Source organism: Triticum aestivum, chromosome 4B (assembly GCF_018294505.1).
Source record: "Triticum aestivum cultivar Chinese Spring chromosome 4B, IWGSC CS RefSeq v2.1, whole genome shotgun sequence".
Taxonomy (NCBI): Eukaryota; Viridiplantae; Streptophyta; class Magnoliopsida; order Poales; family Poaceae; genus Triticum; species Triticum aestivum.
Window position 1 is genome coordinate 499,000,134 of NC_057804.1, and position 19,609 is coordinate 499,019,742.

The 19,609-nt window shown below is 43.7% G+C and overlaps 1 protein-coding gene across 3 annotated transcripts; it reads left to right on the forward strand.

Annotated features, from left to right (window-relative positions):
* The first annotated feature begins 9,508 nt into the window (after nt 1-9,508).
* On the forward strand, nt 9,509-18,962 carry LOC123092923 (protein VAC14 homolog). 3 transcript variants are annotated; one of them, XR_006444926.1, is made up of 20 exons: nt 9,509-9,894; nt 10,001-10,114; nt 10,197-10,265; nt 12,029-12,118; nt 12,190-12,309; nt 12,393-12,421; nt 12,530-12,672; nt 12,751-12,845; nt 13,043-13,129; nt 13,216-13,323; nt 13,402-13,493; nt 14,625-14,706; nt 14,902-14,967; nt 15,650-15,765; nt 15,889-16,009; nt 16,087-16,248; nt 16,324-16,452; nt 16,872-16,940; nt 17,022-17,259; nt 17,810-18,045. XR_006444926.1 is itself a non-coding variant. In XM_044514781.1 (20 exons), the coding sequence occupies exons 1-20, from the start codon at nt 9,802-9,804 to the stop codon at nt 18,613-18,615; spliced, it is 2,139 nt and encodes a 712-aa protein (XP_044370716.1). In that variant the 5' UTR covers nt 9,511-9,801; the 3' UTR covers nt 18,616-18,962. The 3 variants fall into 3 exon arrangements, 2 of the variants coding, with proteins under 2 accessions (XP_044370716.1, XP_044370718.1); XM_044514781.1 differs by lacking the exon at nt 17,022-17,259 and adding an exon at nt 18,529-18,962 and having other exon boundaries at nt 9,511-9,894; nt 17,810-18,076; XM_044514783.1 differs by lacking the exon at nt 17,022-17,259 and adding an exon at nt 18,529-18,962 and having other exon boundaries at nt 9,511-9,894; nt 10,200-10,265; nt 17,810-18,076.
* Nucleotides 18,963-19,609: the final 647 nt, after the last annotated feature.

The window sequence follows — 19,609 nt, forward strand, 5'->3', positions numbered from 1 at the left end:
CTTGCCCCCATAGAGATCCCATCTCTAGGGCCGTCGCCCCTCCTGGGGTCCCTATATAAAGAGGGGGGTGGGAGGGCAGCCCCACCCAACACCCTGGCGCCTCCCTCCCCTCCCTGCTACACCTCTCCCTCCCGTAGTTGCTTGGCGAAGCCCTACCGGAGCCGTCGTGCTGCTGGATCTTCATCAACCTCTCCTTCCCCCTTGCTGGATCAAGAAGGAGGAGACATCACGCTGACCGTACGTGTGTTGAACGCGGATGTGCCATCCGTTCGGCGCTAGGATCTCCGGTGATTTGGATCATGACGAGAACAACTCCCTCAACCCCGTTCTCTTGAATGCTTCCGCACGCGATCTACAAGGGTATGTAGATGCACTCCACTCTCTCGTTGCTAGATGAACTCATAGATTGATCTTGGTGAACGTAGGAAATTTTTTATTTTATGCAACGTTCCCCAACAATGGCATCATGAGCTAGGTCTATGCGTAGTTCTCTATTGCACGAGTAGAACACAAATCTGTTGTGGGCGTAGATCTTGTCAACTTGCTTGCCATTACTAGTCTTATTTTGCTTCAGCGGTATTGTGGGATGAAGCGGCCCGGACCGACCTTACACGTACGCTTACGTGAGACAGGTTCCACCGACTGACATGCACTAGTTGCATAAGGTGGCTAGCGGGTGTCTGTCTCTCCCACTTTAGTTGGAGCGGATTCGATGAAAAGGGTCCTTATGAAGGGTAAATAAAAGTTGACAAAATCACGTTGTGGTTATTCGTAGGTAAGAAAACGTTCTTGCTAGAACCCAATTGCAGCCACGTAAAAGATGCAACAACAATTAGAGGACGTCTAACTTGTTTTTGCAGCAATTGCTATGTGATGTGATATGGCCAAAAGTTGTGATGAATGATGAATGATATATTGTGATGTATGAGATCATGTTCTTGTAATAGGAATCACGACTTGCATGTCGATGAGTATGACAACCGGCATGAGCCATAGGAGTTGTCTTAATTATTGTATGACCTGCGTGTCAATGATTTAACGCCATGTAATTACTTTACTTTATTGCTAAACCGTTAGCCATAGTAGTAGAAGTAATAGTTGGCGAGCAACTTCATGGAGACACGATGATGGAGATCATGATGATGGAGATCATGGTGTCATGCCGGTGACGAAGATGATCATGGATCCCCGAAGATGGAGATCAAAGGAGCTATATGATATTGGCCATATCATATCACTACTATATAATTGCATGTGATGTTTATTATGTTTATGCATCTTGTTTACTTAGAACGACGGTAATAAATAAGATGATCCCTTATAATAATTTCAAGAAAGTGTTCCCCTAACTATGCGCCGTTGCTAAAGTTCGTCGTTTCAAAGCACCACGTGATGATCGAGTGTGATAGATCCTTACGTTCACATACAACGGGTGTAATACAGTTTTACACATGCAAAACACTTAGGGTTAACTTGACGAGCCTAGCATGTACAGACATGGCCTCGGAACACAGAGACCGAAAGGTCGAACATGAGTCATATGGAAGATACGATCAACATGGAGATGTTCACCGATGATGACTAGTCCGTCTCACGTGATGATCGGACACGGCCTAGTCGACTCGGATCATGTAACACTTAGATGACTAGAGGGATGTCAAATCTGAGTGGGAGTTCATTAAATAATTTGATTAGATGAACTTAATTATCATGAACTTAGTCTAAAATCTTTGCAAAATATGTCTTGTAGATCAAATGGCCAACGCTCATGCCAACATGAACTTCAACGCGTTCCTAGAGGAAACCAAGCTGAAAGATGATGGCAGCAACTATACGGACTGGGTCCGGAACCTGAGGATCATCCTCATAGCTGCCAAGAAAGCATATGTCCTAGAAGGACCGCTAGGTGAAGCACCCATCCCAGAGAACCAAGACGTTATGAATGCTTGGCAGTCACATGCTGATGATTACTTCCTCGTTCAATGCGGCATGCTTTACAGCTTAGAACTGGGGCTCCAAAAGCGTTTTGAGCAACACGGAGCATATGAGATGTTCGAAGAGCCGAAAATGGTTTTCTAAGCTCATGCCCGGGTCGAGAGATATGAGGTCTCCGACAAGTTCTATAGTTGTAAGATGGAGGAAAACAGTTCTGTCAGTGAGCACATACTCAAAATGTTTGGGTTGCACAACCGCTTGTCCCAGCTGGACATTAACCTCCCGGACGAGGCGGTCATTGACAGAATCCTTCAGTCGCTCCCACCGAGCTACAAGAGCTTTGTGATGAACTACAATATGCAGGGGATGGTGAAAACTATTCCTGAAGTATTTTCTGCTAAAGTCAGCAGAGGTAGAAATCAAGAAGGAACATCAAGTCTTGATGGTCAATAAAACCACCAAGTTCAAGAAGGGCAAGGGTAAGAAGAACTTCAAGAAGGACGGCAAAGATGTTGCCGCGCCCGGTAAGCCAGTTGCCGGGAAGAAGTCAAAGAATGGACCCAAGCCTAAGACTGAGTGCTTTTATTGCAAAGGGAAGGGTCACTGGAAGCGGAACTGCCCCAAATACTTAGCGGACAAGAAGGCCGACAACACTAAAGATATATTTGATATACATGTAATTGATGTGTACCTTACCAGTACTCGTAGTAACTCCTGGGTATTTGATACCGGTGACGTTGCTCACATTTGTAACTCACACCAGGAGCTGCGGAATAAGCGGAGACTGGCGAAGGACGAGGTGACGATGCGCGTCGGGAATGGTTCCAAGGTCGATTGGATCGCCGCCGGCACGCTACCTCTACATTTACCTACGGGATTAGTTTTAAACCTCAATAATTGTTATTTAGTGCCAAGTTTGAGCATGAACATTGTATTTGGATCTCGTTTAATGCGAGATGGCTACTCATTTCAATCCGAGAATAATGGTTGTTCTATTTATATGAGAGATATGTTTTATGGTCATGCCCCGATGGTCAATGGTTTATTCTTAATGAATCTCGAACGTAATGTTACACATATTCATAGTGTGAATACCAAAAGATGTAAAGTTGATAACGATAGTCCCACATACTTGTGGCACTGCCGCCTTGGTCACATTGGTGTCAAGCGCATGAAGAAGCTCCATGCTGATGGACTTTTAGAGTCTCTCGATTATGAATCATTTGACACATGCGAACCATGCCTCATGGGCAAAATGACCAAGACTCCGTTCTCCGGAACAATGGAGCGAGCAACCAACTTATTGGAAATCATACATACTGATGTGTGTGGTCCAATGACCGTTGACGCTCGCGGAGGATATCGTTATGTTCTCACTCTCACTGATTACTTAAGTAGATATGGGTATGTCTAATGAAACACAAGTCTGAAACCTTTGAAAAGTTCAAGGAATTTCAGAATGAAGTAGAGAATCAACGTGACCGAAAGATAAAATTCTTACGATCAGATCATGGAGGAGAATATTTAAGTCACGAATTTGGTACACACTTAAGAAAATGTGGAATCGTTTCACAACTCATGCCGCCTGGAACACCTCAGCATAACGGTGTGTCCGAACATCATAATCGCACTCTATTGGATATGGTGCGATCTATGATGTCTCTTACCGATTTACCGCTATCATTTTGGGGATACGCTCTAGAGACAGTACATTCACTTTAAATAGGGCACTGTCTAAATCCGTTGAGACGACACCGTATGAATTATGGTTTGGGAAGAAACCTAAGCTATCGTTTCTAAAAGTTTGGGGATGCGATGCTTATGTCAAGAAACTTCAACCTGAAAAGCTCGAACCCAAGTCGGAAAAATGCGTCTTCATAGGATACCCTAAGGAAACCATTGGGTATACCTTCTACCTTAGATCCGAAGGCAAGATCTTTGTTGCCAAGAACGGATCCTTTCTGGAAAAAGAGTTTCTCTCGAAAGGAGTAAGTGGGAGGAAAGTAGAACTCGATGAAGTACTACCTCTTGTACCGGAAAGTAGTGCAGCTCAGGAAAATGTTCCTATGGTGCCTACACCGACTGGAGAGGAAATTAATGATGATGATCAAGGTACTTCGGATCAAGTTGCTACTGAACTTCGTAGGTCCACAAGGACACGTTCCACACCAGAGTGGTATGGTAACCCTGTCCTGGAAATCATGTTGTTAGACAACGGTGAACCTTCAAACTATGAAGAAGCGATGGCGGACCCAGATTCCAACAAATGGCTTGAAGCCATGCAATCCGAGATAGAATCCATGTATGAAAACAAAGTATGGACTTTGACAGACTTGCCCGATGATCGGCGAGCGATAGAAAACAAATGGATCTTTAAGAAGAAGACGAACGCGGATGGTAATGTTACCATCTATAAAGCTCGACTTGTCGCTAAGGGTTATCGGCAAGTTCAAGGGGTTGACTACGATGAGACTTTCTCTCCCATAGCGAAGCTGAAGTCCGTCCGAATCATGTTAGCAATTGCCGCATACTATGATTATGAGATATGGCAGATGGACGTCAATACGACATTCCTTAACGGCTATCTTAAGGAAGAGTTGTATATGATGCAGCCAAAAGGTTTTGTCGATCCTAAGAATGCTAACAAGGTGTGCAAGCTCCAGCGATCCATTTATGGGCTGGTGCAAGCATCTCGGAGTTGGAACATTCGCTTTGATGAGATGATCAAAGCGTTTGGGTTTATGCAGACTTATGGAGAAGCCTGTGTTTACAAGAAAGTGAGTGGGAGCTCTGTAGCATTTCTCATATTATATGTAGATGACATACTTTTGATGGGAAATGATATAGAACTTTTGGAAAGCATTAAGGCCTACTTGAATAAGTGTTTTTCAATGAAGGACCTTGGAGAAACTGCTTACATATTAGGCATCAAGATCTATAGGGATATATCAAGACGCCTCATAGGTCTTTCACAAAGCACATACCTTGATAAGATTTTGAAGAAGTTCAAAATGGATCAGTCCAAGAAAGGGTTCTTGCCTGTATTGCAAGGTGTGAGATTGAGCTCGGCTCAATGCCCGACCACGGCAAAAGATAAAGAAGAGATGAGTGTCATCCCCTATGCCTCGGCCATAGGATCTATTATGTATGCCATGATGTGTACCAGACCTAATGTAAACCTTGCCGTAAGTTTGGTAGGAAGGTACCAAAGTAATCCCGGCAAGGAACACTGGACAGCGGTCAAGAATAATCCTGAAGTACCTGAAAAGGACAAAGGACATGTTTCTCGTTTATGGAGGTGACGAAGAGCTCGTCGTAAAGGGTTACGTCGATGCTAGCTTCGACACGGATCTGGATGACTCTAAGTCACAAACCGGACACGTGTATATGTTGAATCGTGGAGCAGTAAGCTGGTGTAGTTGCAAGCAGAGCGTCGTGGCGGGATCTACATGTGAAGCGGAGTACATGGCAGCCTCGGAGGCAGCACATGAAGCAATATGGATGAAGGAGTTCATCACCGACCTAGGAGTCATACCCAATGCGTCGGGGCCAATCACTCTCTTCTGTGACAACACTGGAGCTATTGCCCTTGCCAAGGAGCCCAGGTTTCACAAGAAGAACAGGCACATCAAGCGTCGTTTCAACTCCATCCTTGAAAATGTTCAAGATGGAGACATAGATATTTGCAAAGTACATACGAATCTGAATGCCGCAGATCCATTGACTAAACCTCTTCCGCGAGCAAAACATGATCAACACCAAAACTCTATGGGTGTTCGATTCATCACAATGTAACTAGATTATTGACTCTAATGCAAGTGGGAGACTGTTGGAAATATGCCCTAGAGGCAATAATAAAAGGATTATTATTATATTTCCTTGTTCATGATAATTGTCTTTTATTCATGCTATAATTGTATTATCCGGAAATCGTAATACACGTGTGAATACTTAGACCACAACATGTCCCTAGTAAGCCTCTAGTTGACTAGCTCGTTGATCAACAAATAGTCATGGTTTCCTGACTATGGACATTGGCTGTCATTGATAACGGGATCACATCATTAGGAGAATGATGTGATGGACAAGACCCAATCCTAAGCATAGCACAAAGATCGTGTAGTTCATTTGCTAGAGCTTTTCCAATGTCAAGTATCTTTTCCTTAGACCATGAGATCGTGTAACTCCCGGATACCGTAGGAGTGCTTTGGGTGTACCAAACGTCACAACGTAACTGGGTGACTATAAAGGTGCACTATAGGTATCTCCGAAAGTGTCTGTTGGGTTGACACGGATCGAGACTGGGATTTGTCACTCCGTATGACGGAGAGGTATCACTGGGCCCACTCGGTAGTGCATCATCATAATGAGCTCAAAGTGACCAAGTGTCTAGTCACGGGATCATGCATTATGGTACGAGTAAAGTGACTTGCCGGTAACAAGATTGAACAAGGTATTGGGATACCGACGATCGAATCTCGGGCAAGTAACATACCGATTGACAAAGGGAATTGTATACGGGGTTGCTTAAATCCTCGACATCGTGGTTCATCCGATGAGATCATCGAGGAACATGTGGGAGCCAACATGGGTATCCAGATCCCGCTGTTGGTTATTGACCGGAGAGCCGTCTCGGTCATGTCTACATGTCTCCCGAACCCGTAGGGTCTACACACTTAAGGTTCGGTGACACTAGGGTTGTATGAATATGAGTATGCAGCAAACCGAAAGTTGTTCGGAGTCCCGGATGAGGTCCCGGACGTCACGAGGAGTTCCGGAATGGTCCGGAGGTAAAGAATTATATATGGGAAGTCGAGTTTCGTCCATCGGGAAAGTTTCAGGGTCCACCGGGATTGTACCGGGACCACCGGAAGGGTCCCGGGGGTCCACCGGGTGGGGCCACCTATCCCGGGGGGGCCCATGGCTGAAGTGGGAGGGAAACCAGCCCCTAGTGGGCTGGTGCGCCCCCCTTGGGCCCCCCTCTGCGCCTAGGGTTGGGAACCCTAGGGGAGGGGGCGCCTCCACTTGCCTTGGGGGGCACTCCACCCCCCTTGTCCGCCGCCCCCCCTGGGGTCCCTATATAAAGAGGGGGGGTGGGAGGGCAGCCGCACCCAACACCCTGGCGCCTCCCTCCCCTCCCTGCTACACCTCTCCCTCCCGTAGTTGCTTGGCGAAGCCCTGCCGGAGCCCTGCTGCATCCACCACCACGCCGTCGTGCTGCTGGATCTTCATCAACCTCTCCTCCCCCCTTGTTGGATCAAGAAGGAGGAGACGTCACGCTGACCGTACGTGTGTTGAACGCGGAGGTGCCGTCCGTTCGGCGCTAGGATCTCCGGTGATTTGGATCATGACGAGAACAACTCCCTCAACCCCGTACTCTTGAACGCTTCCGCACGTGATCTACAAGGGTATGTAGATGCACTCCCCTCTCTCGTTGCTAGATGAACTCATAGATTGATCTTGGTGAACGTAGGAAATTTTTTATTTTATGCAACGTTCCCCAACAATTACACGGACAATCCATCAGCCCGATTTCCACTACTCTCAATAGGGTAGGTTGGTAACTTCAATTAGACGTGACATGACCGCCTTTGAGACAATTTTGACATGGTGAGCGCCAAAGATGGCGGAAAAACACATTTGATTGAAGCTCGTCCGAATGACCTCTGTTTCTCCCTCCATTTTCCCATTCATACACGGTGGACGGCAAAACAAACTCGACTCGGCCGAAATCAATGTAGGCAAATATTTTCAATAGGGGCAGGTTTGTAACTTCACTCAGACGTGACACAACCGCCCTACCTGTCAGCCCCGTTCATACACCGTGGGCGCCAACCATGGGTGCCAACCACCCTCTCCTCGCTCGAAATCGCTCTGGGAAAATATTGGCGAGATGCGAGATTACCGTCCTATCCCCAATCGACGAGACATCCAAATTTTAAACGGGGGCTAAGTTCGTAACTTTCCCATATTTTAGACAGGCGCATCCCCAAAACATGGTTCCCCGTACCTCTTCCTTCATTTTCCCATTCATACACCGTCCGCGCTAGAACACCATCCCCACACCAGCCTTCTCCGCCCCACCCCATCCATCGCCGTCGTCCTCCACCCCATCCATCGCTGCTGTCCTCCACCCCATCCATCGCCACCATCCTCCACCATGCCGGAGCGCCTACCAAGACTGCGTTGTCCACTGCAATACTAAGTAACCATATTAAATCATAATAATGAACAGAATCATGAAGTGCCAAAAAAAAGATGGCTAACTGTTTGATACTAAGGTGGAAAGGATGACGAGGAAGGACACCGAGGTATCTATTATGTCTGCAACCGGTGACGGTACATCTCGACTGTGGCGTAGGGCAAACCCCTACCAAACCGCCGACAACTAAAACATAAGAAACATGGAAAACCGCGAGCTTCGAGCAGTGACATTGTTGATGATGCCAAATGCTGCTATGGTACTTTTGGCATCAAAATTACACGTGCACCGTGGCAAGCGACTAACCTTGGCGTCTTGGCACCATCATATTGATTCACAAGATAACATGTGAAAAGCTGAAAGCAAGAGATAGATGTTACAATGTTGCGTGATGGCTAAAAAGTTGTCTCTTTATTATCGGAAGTGCCAAGAAAGCACGGCAAAATACTAATATTGAGCTGAAAAGGGAAGAAGAGTGACGAGGAAAGACATGTGCAATCGTGCACGAGATTGCGCGACGACACGCTTACACATGCGGTTTAGGACAAAGCCCCCACCCCCTCACAACCGTCGACAAACAAAACGTTAAGCAACACGAAGAAAACACAACTCCATAAGTAGCACCATGATTTACATTACCAAACTATATCAAGATAATTTTGGTATAGTTTCATCCGGCATGTGCAATCGACGTTTTCGATAGGTTGGCTCAGCAGGTCGCAACCTCACCTTGCTGGCACAGTGAGTTTGTGACACAAATATGCTGATTTTGCAAGATAACACATGTGAAAACAAAAAGCAAGAGATAGACGTTACAAAATGCCATGATTTTGATTGATGGCTAAAAAAGCTGCACTGCCTCTTTATTAACCGGAAGGATTGCGTTTTTCTCAGCCACGATCCTCTCGGGCAACCGAAGATGTTCATAACCGGGAAAGAAATCAATTCACACGCCGCATGATCTCCCCACAAACTGACCGCTATCACGAACGGACCTGTTGGACCAGAAAGACGGACGATAACATGAGCAGCGTTCCCTTTTTCCGTGGAAAAGAGAAAGGCTGACACGACTGGGGACCCTCCGTCGCCTCCCATACACCCAGTCCACGCGCGCCCTCTCACTGCCCCGTCACCTGCCACCGAACACGGCTTTCATGGACCGCGATCACCCAGCCCCCAGCACCCAATCCAATTGCCCGCACGAAGACAGCCAGTCCACGGCTTCGCGTGCGCCCTGGACCGAGCCCCCTGCACCGCCCGGCCACCCGTCCCCACCTGGCAGGGTCGGCTCCACGCTGGACCCGCACCCACGGGAAACAGGCGCCGTTAATGGCCGCCACAACGGTAAACGTTACCCCTGCGAAGGAGAAGAAGAGCGCCCCGATCCCCTCCCCCTCCCCCTCCAGATCACACCACCACCGTCTCCGCCCCCAAATCCATTCCCAGGCCCGCGTCTCTGCTGCCGCGCGCGAGCTCGTGAGCTCGGGCTGGGTTTTAGGGCTCCAGGTCTCCGCGTCCCCGCGCCCTCCGCCTACCGGGGTTAGGGTTACGCCGCGGTCGTCGGGGACCGTGTGGCTGCGGGGCGCCGCGGGCCGATGCGGCGATCGCCGGCGATCGAGACGCTCTAGCGGAGGGGATCTGCTGCCGCTGCGGTTTCTCCTGCGATGGCCGCCGACGCGCTCTCCATCATCCCGGGCGCCGTGCTGCGCAACCTCGCCGACAAGCTCTACGAGAAGCGGAAGAACGCCGCGCTCGAGGTGAGGGATTTCGATTGCTTTGGGGAGCCGGGGCGGGGCCTCGTTCGAGCAATCGCGCGCGGGATTTGAGGCGGAATTTTTGTTGTGGCCGGGTGTGTTGGTCTAGATTGAGGGGATCGTGAAGCAGCTGTCCACGGCGGGGGAGCACGACAAGATTGCGGCTGTGATCGGGCTGCTCACAAACGATTTCACATACTCCCCCCAGGCGAACCACCGGAAGGTTTGCTAGGATCGCTATGACTCTTGTTTCTGCTGCTGCTGGGCGATCAGATTTGTTAAGTTCATTCGTGTTTTGTTGTTAGCAGGGCGGATTGATTGGGCTCGCGGCAGTTACTGTAGGCCTCACCAGTGAGGCTGCTCAGCACCTCGAGGTTTGGCAATTCACCTTGTGACCAAATATATATTGCAAAAATTCCATCTAGTCTGGTCAATTTAATTTTTTGTGTAGAATTATTCTGTATCTCTATGTCTTGAGACTTCTCTGCCTTGATTTTATGAAATGTCATATAAACCGAGCAATCATGCGACTGGATTGCTATTGGTGGTACCGCAGTAGCCAGTTGGTTTATTGAGGTTTGCTAATGGTCATTGAAGAATATACCTGGCTTCACAGTCACAGCTGCATTCACGTGATTAATGGTTAATTTTAGTAAAAATACTGGATGTTCTAATGGCTTTTGGCTCTTGTAGTTTTCATTAGCTATTGCTTTTCATTTGCATGCTAATATAGTAATATCATAGTTCAAGTATTGGGACCAAGCTATTTAGGAATGAAAATCATGGAAAGCTTTTGCGTGTTCCCTAAAAGAAGCCCACTTAGGACTCGCTGGATGGGATTTTATAAAACCCTTATTAGTGCTAGAGTCGAAAAATCGTTCTGGGAGGGTCGGCCCATTTTCCCTTTGGTATTAGTGCTGTATCTTTTTTTTTGTTCATATTACGACCCACAGGATACGAAGATATTATAGACATATTATTGTCGTCTCCAAGAGTTGATAGATTGGATTTGGAAAAGATTATTGTTGTTTTTTGACATCATTCTACCAAATTTAGGTGCATTAATGGGGTTTAATATTGGATCTGGGAACAAAATTGTCACATGCCACTGGCCGATCCATGACAAAATTACCTTATTAATTACATTATACATTCCATCAATGCTTTACACAGGGCAATAAACTATATTGCGCTGCTTACGCCTCCCCTGCCCTCCCCTCCGTCGGTGCTGGTCTCCTGTACGCTGCTGTTGCTCTGTGTGTGTGGTATTGGGGATGGGGGTAGCATTCTGATGGTTGTCACTTTTCCACAAAGGTGAAACTTGGAATAAATTTGCATAATATGGTTGCTGTCCTGTGATATTGCATGACAGTACAGCTCCTAAGTAACTTTGCTGGTATTTCTGTAAGCACCATGTAATTTTTCACTACAGAAAACACAGTGTTCTTGTCTTTTGAATTATGTACGATCTTGCTGCATCTATCATTTGTAATATGGTTCTGGAAAGTAGGGCATCTGGGGTTTATGTGTTAGCTGTGGGTATGAGGCCGCATACAAGACATACTCATATGTAACATACCAATTTGCTCGAAACTTAATCTAATTTGACTTCTCTAAGTAACAAGACAGGCGATAGTTAATTGCCAATACCTTGTTCTCTCACTTGACGTCTCAATGTTATATACCAGATAGATGCCTATAATCTTATATGTTCTTTAATACATAACATTCATCTGCAAAAGGACTGGGACAATAATTGGTACTCCCTCCGTTCACAAAGTTTTGGACATTTCAATATGGACCACGTACGGACTGAAATGAGTTAACAAACACACTAAAATGCTTCTATATACAACTGAATCAGAAAAAGTTTAGAACATCTTATAAAGTTATAATAGTGAACGGAGGAAGTAGTTTTTATTTTGGATGGTAAATCTACCAAACTTCAGTATATGCATTTGCTAATTCCATGGTTTGACCTGAAGTGTAAAGCATATAACGTGTTTAAGCTGCTCACTAATCCAGCTACACTAGGACTGTGATTGATCATGTTTCAGCTCTATATTTTTGGGTTGTGCTATTATTCTCTTGCTGTCAATTTGCTTGCATAATGAGCTTCGTTGATATGTGCTTCCAGCTAATTGTACCTCCCGTGCTTAATTCTTTCCTGGACCAAGATAGCAGAGTGCGCTACTATGCCTGTGAAGCGCTATATAACATAGCAAAGGTGAACATTTCATTGAGTAACATGAATTAAGTGATATGTATGCTTTATGCTAATGTGGTATTTGTCTGTAGGTTGTAAGAGGGGATTTTATCATCTACTTCAACAAGATTTTTGATGCGCTATGCAAACTGTCTGCAGATTCTGATGCAAATGTGCAGAGTGCAGCTCATCTTCTTGACAGGCTTGTCAAGGTATGGCTTAGTTTATATACACCCCATGTTCACTTCCTATTTTCTTAAATTGTCCCTGATAAAATTATTTGTTTATTACCCAGGATATTGTAACTGAGAGTGATCAATTCAGGTATGCCGTACATCTTCATTCTGTTTCCCAATGTCGGATATTTTGCTCACCTTAATCTTAATAATGTCCATTTCTGATTGCTACCTTTATCTTAATTTTACTTTTTAGCATAGAAGAATTTATACCACTCTTGAGAGAACGCATGAATGTGCTGAATCCTTATGTGCGACAATTTTTGGTGGGATGGATCACGGTTTTAGACAGTGTGCCTGATATTGACATGCTTGGTTTCCTTCCTGATTTTCTTGATGGTAATGGCTCTCTTTTCCCTCGGTGCATTACTTATGTTGGCAGTTAAGCAAACCTTGTGCTTTGGTGCCCCCTTGCAGGCTTATTTAATATGCTGAGTGATTCCAGTCATGAGATAAGGCAGCAAGCAGATGCAGCACTTTCAGAGTTTCTGCAGGAAATAAAAAATTCACCAGTAAGTCTATACTTAGTAAAACTGTTTATGCATTTTTAATTCTGTACCACTCTGTAAACAGTGTAAATGCAATAGATGTCTTGCCTTATAGTTACTCTTTTTATGTGATATTGTGATTTTGCCTTTACATAAACAAGCAAAGTGTTGTTTTCATTTTTCACTCTTCCAATGCTGATTGTCTGCCCTTAAATGAGAAGAATGTAGATTATGGTCGTATGGCTGAAATTCTTGTTAGGAGGGCAGGCTCTCCTGATGAATTCACTCGTTTGACATCTATCACATGGGTAATTCCTGCCTTGCAAGTTATCAAGAATTTAATCTTTAGAATCTTATTGCAGTACTGTTACATTCTGTATACTTAAAAGTGCAGATCAACGAGTTTGTGAAACTTGGTGGGGAACAACTAGTCCCTTACTATGCAGATATCTTGGGAGCTATCTTGCCATGCATCTCTGACGAGGAGGAGAAAATTCGAGTGGTACTTCCTTTTTTCTGCTTATATTCAGACAATTCTTGAGATGTAGACTGTGTGCTTATTATTTACTTTGTTTGCTAGGTTGCACGTGAAACTAATGAGGAACTTCGAGCTATAAAAGCTGATCAAGCCGAGGGATTTGACATTGGAGCGATTCTTGTGATCGCAAAGAGGTTCTCTATTCGAACCATTGAATAGAAATTTTGATTTCTATGTTTAGTTATGTAATAAATGTTGTTTGTGTTATTACACAGTATCCTTCATATTGCCATGGCTTAGTAGGTACCTTGCTGTTCAGTGTTGTAAAACACCCTACATGGCTGCAGATTAAATGGATACTGTAGACAAACCGTCATGCATATGATAATCAGAGTGACGTCATGGTCCATGAATGTCTTTGTTTAATCAGCTGCATAAATCCATTTAATTACCAAAATTCAGTCCAACCTCCCAGTGGCTTTGAACAGCACAGTAAAGCCCAACGGTACATTAGAGTAAGTTTTATGCTTCTGGAAACTGGCAAACTGCAAATTATAGTCATTTTTTGTTTGGGAAATAGCAACGTTTTATTTAATAGTGTTTAAATATTGTAGTGATTAGAACATCAGTTACGTACTTATATTAGCTCGAACAAGGATTTTGAGTCAATGAGTTGAGCAGATGAGTCGGGGTACCGATTCATAGACTAGTCTAGACTACTCGACATGTATTTTAGCAGTAGCTAGTGCAAAAATACCATAGTACTCGACTATCGATACCTAGTATATACTCCCTCCGTTCCGAATTAGTTGTCTTAGATTTGTCTAGATACAATCTAGACACGTTTTACTGTTAGGTACATCCGTATCTAGACAAATCTACGACAACTAATTTAGGACGGAGGTAATACTATATAGAGTATACAATATCTTTTTTGAAGGCATGGGAAGTGGATGAAAAACCTGAGGCTGTGCCAATTGTATCCAATGGCCAGGCCTTCCACTTTTCCACGAGTCAGCAGCCTACAGAAGATCAAACAACTCAGATTTTCACTATCAACGAACTAGTCGAGTTGAACAAGCTAGCTGACGGTCAGGTTGCGACTATAGACTAGTCGCTCGACTAGTCTAGACTCTAGACTAGTCGTTCGAAACTCTCAATCTATGACCTTGAATCATTAGTCACAGCATAATTCTGATTACTCATGCTTCTTCCAATAGCTGTATTTTGTTTCTTTGCAACACTTACAAATGTGCAAAGTCACTTGTAACTTGAGATGTCTGTCTGCTTGGGATTTGTGATGTGGCTGTCCTTCTCTGTTTCAGAGAATTGAATAGCGAACATGAAGCCACTCGGATTGAGGCATTGCACTGGTTTTCCACTTTACTAGTTCGAGGTCGTGCTGAGGTACTAAAAAACTATGCAAATATTTTGGATTACGTAGCACTATAGTCAGCAAGTTGATGCTTGCATAATACTGTATATCCTAACTTTTGAAGTGCTACTTTTATCTCAAGTCTGGAATGAACATAACTGCAAATCTATTTTATTATAGATGTGTTGATAATCTTATGATTGATGTCTTGTATTTATGTGGAACAGTTCTCGGCATACCTGGATGGCATTTTTGAACCACTTCTAAATGCACTCTCCGATCCTTCAGATGCGGTAAGCTGTTCCAAAAAGCCTACCAAACTGCACTACCTGTTTACTTGTAACTTGAGATTATGGTATAACTGTGTCACATTGTGTCTAGCTAATATTACTTTGCTCTATGCATGGTTTCTGTAGTCAAATGTTGGAAACAATTATTGCACAGTTTGGAACAGTGTGTAGTGTATAGATTAATTTGTTTCCCAAGTGGAGCTAAATGATGAATCATGGTTCTATGCTTTCTATACTGATATTGTACCAAGGGGACAAAATCACATTTTGATCTGTTCTTGACTTCTTGGACTTATAGTCCCCATCTAACTCTCTCAACCACTTGATTCTCCAAAGCATTTGTACATGGGAGTGAGATTGTATGCTTGCACTATGGTCACTGTAATGGGATCGCCATCCGCTATTAATACGGTTATCATTGCCATTGGCGATAGAGTACCCTTGTTGTGATTGCCCCCGGCAAGTCTGAAATGGATGTCTGGACCCAGTTATCTGTTGTTACCTTGAAATGACATAACCAAATATAGCTATATATGTGATTGGAACAAATTTCATGCTAATTCATTGTATTGTAAAATAGTCATTCCATAGAACTAGCTTCCACTAGTGTTTTACTTTGGTAAAAAGAAAACGCTATCGCAGAAGCAAGCTTGGCAGTTTGGTCACAGCATCTTTACTTGTGCAGGTTGTCCTTTTAGTGTTGGAAGTTCATGCACGCATAGCTGAAGAGTATCATCACTTCCAGCATCTCATGTCTTACTTAATCCACACTTTCCACAACAATCATGTTCTTCTGGAGAAGTACGTATATTTTGCTACTCTAGAGCTGATTCTTTCTTCATGAATTGTTGTGGTTTAGGTTAGATACTTCAATATTTGGTTAATGGCATGCCAAATAAATGTTTTATTGCATACTGTGTACAGGCGTGGTGCTTTGATTGTTCGTCGACTTTGTGTTCTTCTGGGTGCTGAAAAAGTTTATCGAGAGTTTTCTACTATTCTTCAGAGTGAAGGTGACCTTGATTTTGCCTCCACCATGGTTCAGGTACGTTCAATTGGCACATCTTTCAACTTGGATGTTTTAAATGCAACATCTGTATAACTAGGCATTTTTGTGTGCAGGCACTGAATTTGATTTTGCTCACATCTACTGAACTTGCGGAGCTGCGGTCTCTTCTTAAGAAGTCATTGGTGGATACTTGTGGGAAGGACTTATTTCTATCTTTATACGCTTCTTGGTGCCACTCTCCAATGGCTACAATCAGCTTGTGCTTACTCGCTCAGGTGGTAATGATGGATTTTATGTTTGTGTTGCTTACTTGGACTCTACTGATCTTTGATCTTATCCAATGTGTATAGGCATACAATCATGCGAGTTCTGTTATTCAGTCTCTGGGAGAAGAAGACATAAATGTGAAGTTTCTGGTGCAGCTAGATAAATTGATCCGTCTATTAGAGACTCCAGTATTTGCTTACTTGCGTTTACAGGTGAAGTCGCCTTTTCTGACTAACTAATCCGTTCCAGCATTTGGATGTGTCTGTTTCTCTTTTTTTGTTCTCCTTTTTTGACAGTTTGTCATTTAATCATCCTACTTCAACTTATAGCTTCTGTTAATCTAGTTCTGCTGTAACACAACATGATAGGTCCGGATGCATCTTTGTAAATTACTGCATGTCCATGTCTTCTTTTGGTCATACTTTCCCAAAATTTGATGCTCTCTCCTAGGGATTTCACATTCAGATAAAATACTCTTAAGGCCAACACAAATATATGCTATGAAAATTGTGATGGCATGCCTTCATTTTGCTTGTTTATACATTTAGACCTAATATTATGTAAGTTCTGTGTTTCAATCTTGGTTTTATATGGTATGCCACTCTGCTGATGTGCTATTTTATACATGCAGCTTCTTGAGCCTGGAAAACACACTTGGCTTCTGAAAACACTTTACGGTCTCCTTATGCTCTTGCCTCAGGTATGTTCAAATGTGACCTACAGCCTTCTTTAATAGTTCAACAAATATGCTGTTTCCAAATTGTGAACTTGGAGACTTCAGATATTTATAGAAAGAGAAGCCATAGAGATAAATATGCAGTGGAGCCTATTATCGTTATTGCCTGAAGGCTATATTCCTCCGTAGTTGGAACAGGCATGTGTTATACTAAGGTGCATATTGCTCACACCAGACATGTACCATTGTAATCTGCCTCTTCGCACAGTTTATTCTAGAATTTTTTCTATCAAAGTCAAATTGGGAATCCCTGGATAGCTGCAGCCATCTTGCACTATGATAGGTATGAATGGCCTTTACCTTTCCACTAGAACAGGATTTTCTACTCGCATAGATATTCTTCCAACTTCTGTGTGGAAATAGGCTTGTTGCTTTTGCGCCATCCCTTCTAAGTCTTGTATGTCAATTCCCTGAAAGTACTGGTGTTAGCTTATGATGTAAAAAATGTTGCTCTAATGGTTCCTTTGTTAGTTCTGCATTTTGGCATTTTGATCTCCATTTCTTTGAGCCTTGTACTGTCAGGTTCCATGGTAGTTTGGAATGCTGTCTTCCACTTGTACTGAGAAGTACTGGTGTTAGCTTATGATGTAAAAAATGTTGCTGTAATGGTTACTTTGTTAGTTCTGCATTTTGGCATTTTGATCTCCATTTCTTTGAGCCTTGTACTGTTAGGTTCCAGGGTAGTTTGGAATGTGGTCTTCCATTTCTTCTAGAATGATCTTTTTTTGCGCAGGGACTGTTGACCTTTTCACAAGTTCCCCCTTCTGAATGTTTACTTAGGGGAAGTTTTAACTATTCAAATGGTCTATAATATATTGTTTATGTTTATGCAGCAAAGTGCGGCCTTCAAGATCTTGAGGACGCGACTGAAGACGGTTCCTTTCAGTGAAAATCTCAAGCGCACATCTTCTGCAAATCCATACTCTCAGATTCTACAAGTGACAGAAGATGGCAATCGAAATCAAGATGCGCCAAACTATAGCGCAATCGATTTTTCATCTCGTCTCCAGCAATTTGGGAGCATGCAGCAGCAGCACCGAAACCATTTGAAGAATCAACTGCAATCTCGAAAATCCGCTTCAGCAGCAGTGTTATCACAGGTACTGTTTTGCTTACGTTCACGATCTTACCACTATCTTCATTCTTAGGCATCTTGGAGGGCGTGCAATGCTAACTTTGGCTACTAATAATATATGAACACTATTTAGATTGAAAAGGTCAAAATGATATCGATGGATTCATCCAAATAGTAGAACAATTTTGTACTGTATTTGTTATTCAAATTCCTACTATTGGATCCTTTGGAAAATATATCTATTCGAATCCAGAAATGCTGACCCTTGATCACTGACTGGTTTTGCACTGGTGTTCTTAATCACCTTCCTAACAGAATATGACTGCATCTTTATTTAACTAATTTGTGTAAACCTGCCTTTCCTCCAAAGGATGATTGCTAGGGAATATGACTGCATCTTTATTTAACTAATTTGTGTAAACCTGCCTTTCCTCCAAAGGATGATTGCTAGGGTAAGCATTTGTGAATTCCATGCAGGAGATTCAAAGATATGAAGAATCACAATCCTCCTCAACACCAGAGATAAGCAGGCCCCCATCTAGAGCACCCAAAGCCATTTCATGATGCACATATGGTTGCTTGTGATGTATGGTACGTTTGCAGGACGCATCGTCACAAATTTGTCGGGGCTTGGTTGGTCTCCTTTAGTTTTTTCCAAAGGAGGTTGCATAGGGGGGGTACATAGAGTGTAATCTTTTTTGTTTGGTTCCTAGATTTTGTCATGGGATGGCAATTATTTGTTGGAGAAAGCTCGTTTCCATTCTCCCTTTAGTGATTCTTATTTTTTTTTCTTAGATGTTCTACTGCTCATCTGGTTTCTGTAATTTTTCAATTGAAGGCCATATGAGCATAGTAGTATCTGGAGATATGTTACAACTGTTCTGCGTACCAATCTCCAATAAATTTAGCGATATGCGGTGTAAATTTCTGTCTCTACCTTTGTGGCCTGGTATATGTAGCCTTTTGCAATTAAGCATGCATTTTTTAGACCTTGTCCATACATCGGTTTATTTGGGAGCAAGATCTGCGCTTAACCCTTTGTATCAACATATTAGTTCCAAACTGCTCTCGAATTGATCTGCCCTGTGTGCTGATTAGTGTCTCATGTGGTGACGTGTGGGCGATCCGAGTGGGTTTGCCTTCTCATTGTTGACTATTTGGGTTCAAGCGGACGCCTCTGCAACTCTAATTGTAGGATTAGCAGTGCGCCGCGTCCGTAAGTTTTGACTGCCCGCTATGGCCTGCGGGCACATGCGGACGTCCGCATCTTCAGTTTAGCTGCTTTGCCCAATGCAAAGTACAATAGGCTAGCTTTGATCCTGACGACGCTAGCTATACACATTCAGATTTCACTGTGGATTTTTGTTCCGAACACAAAAGCTCAACCTCATGTAAACGTACAAGCTCAGTACCTACTTCAACATTTCAGCATGAGCTTATGACATGAGCCTTCCCGCTTGAAAAATTCAGATTTTTTCACTTTGGCATCCTCTTACTTTACACAAATTCCTCTCTGCTTGTTGGTTCTGCACTAGGCTTGGTGTGTGTGAGGTGTAAC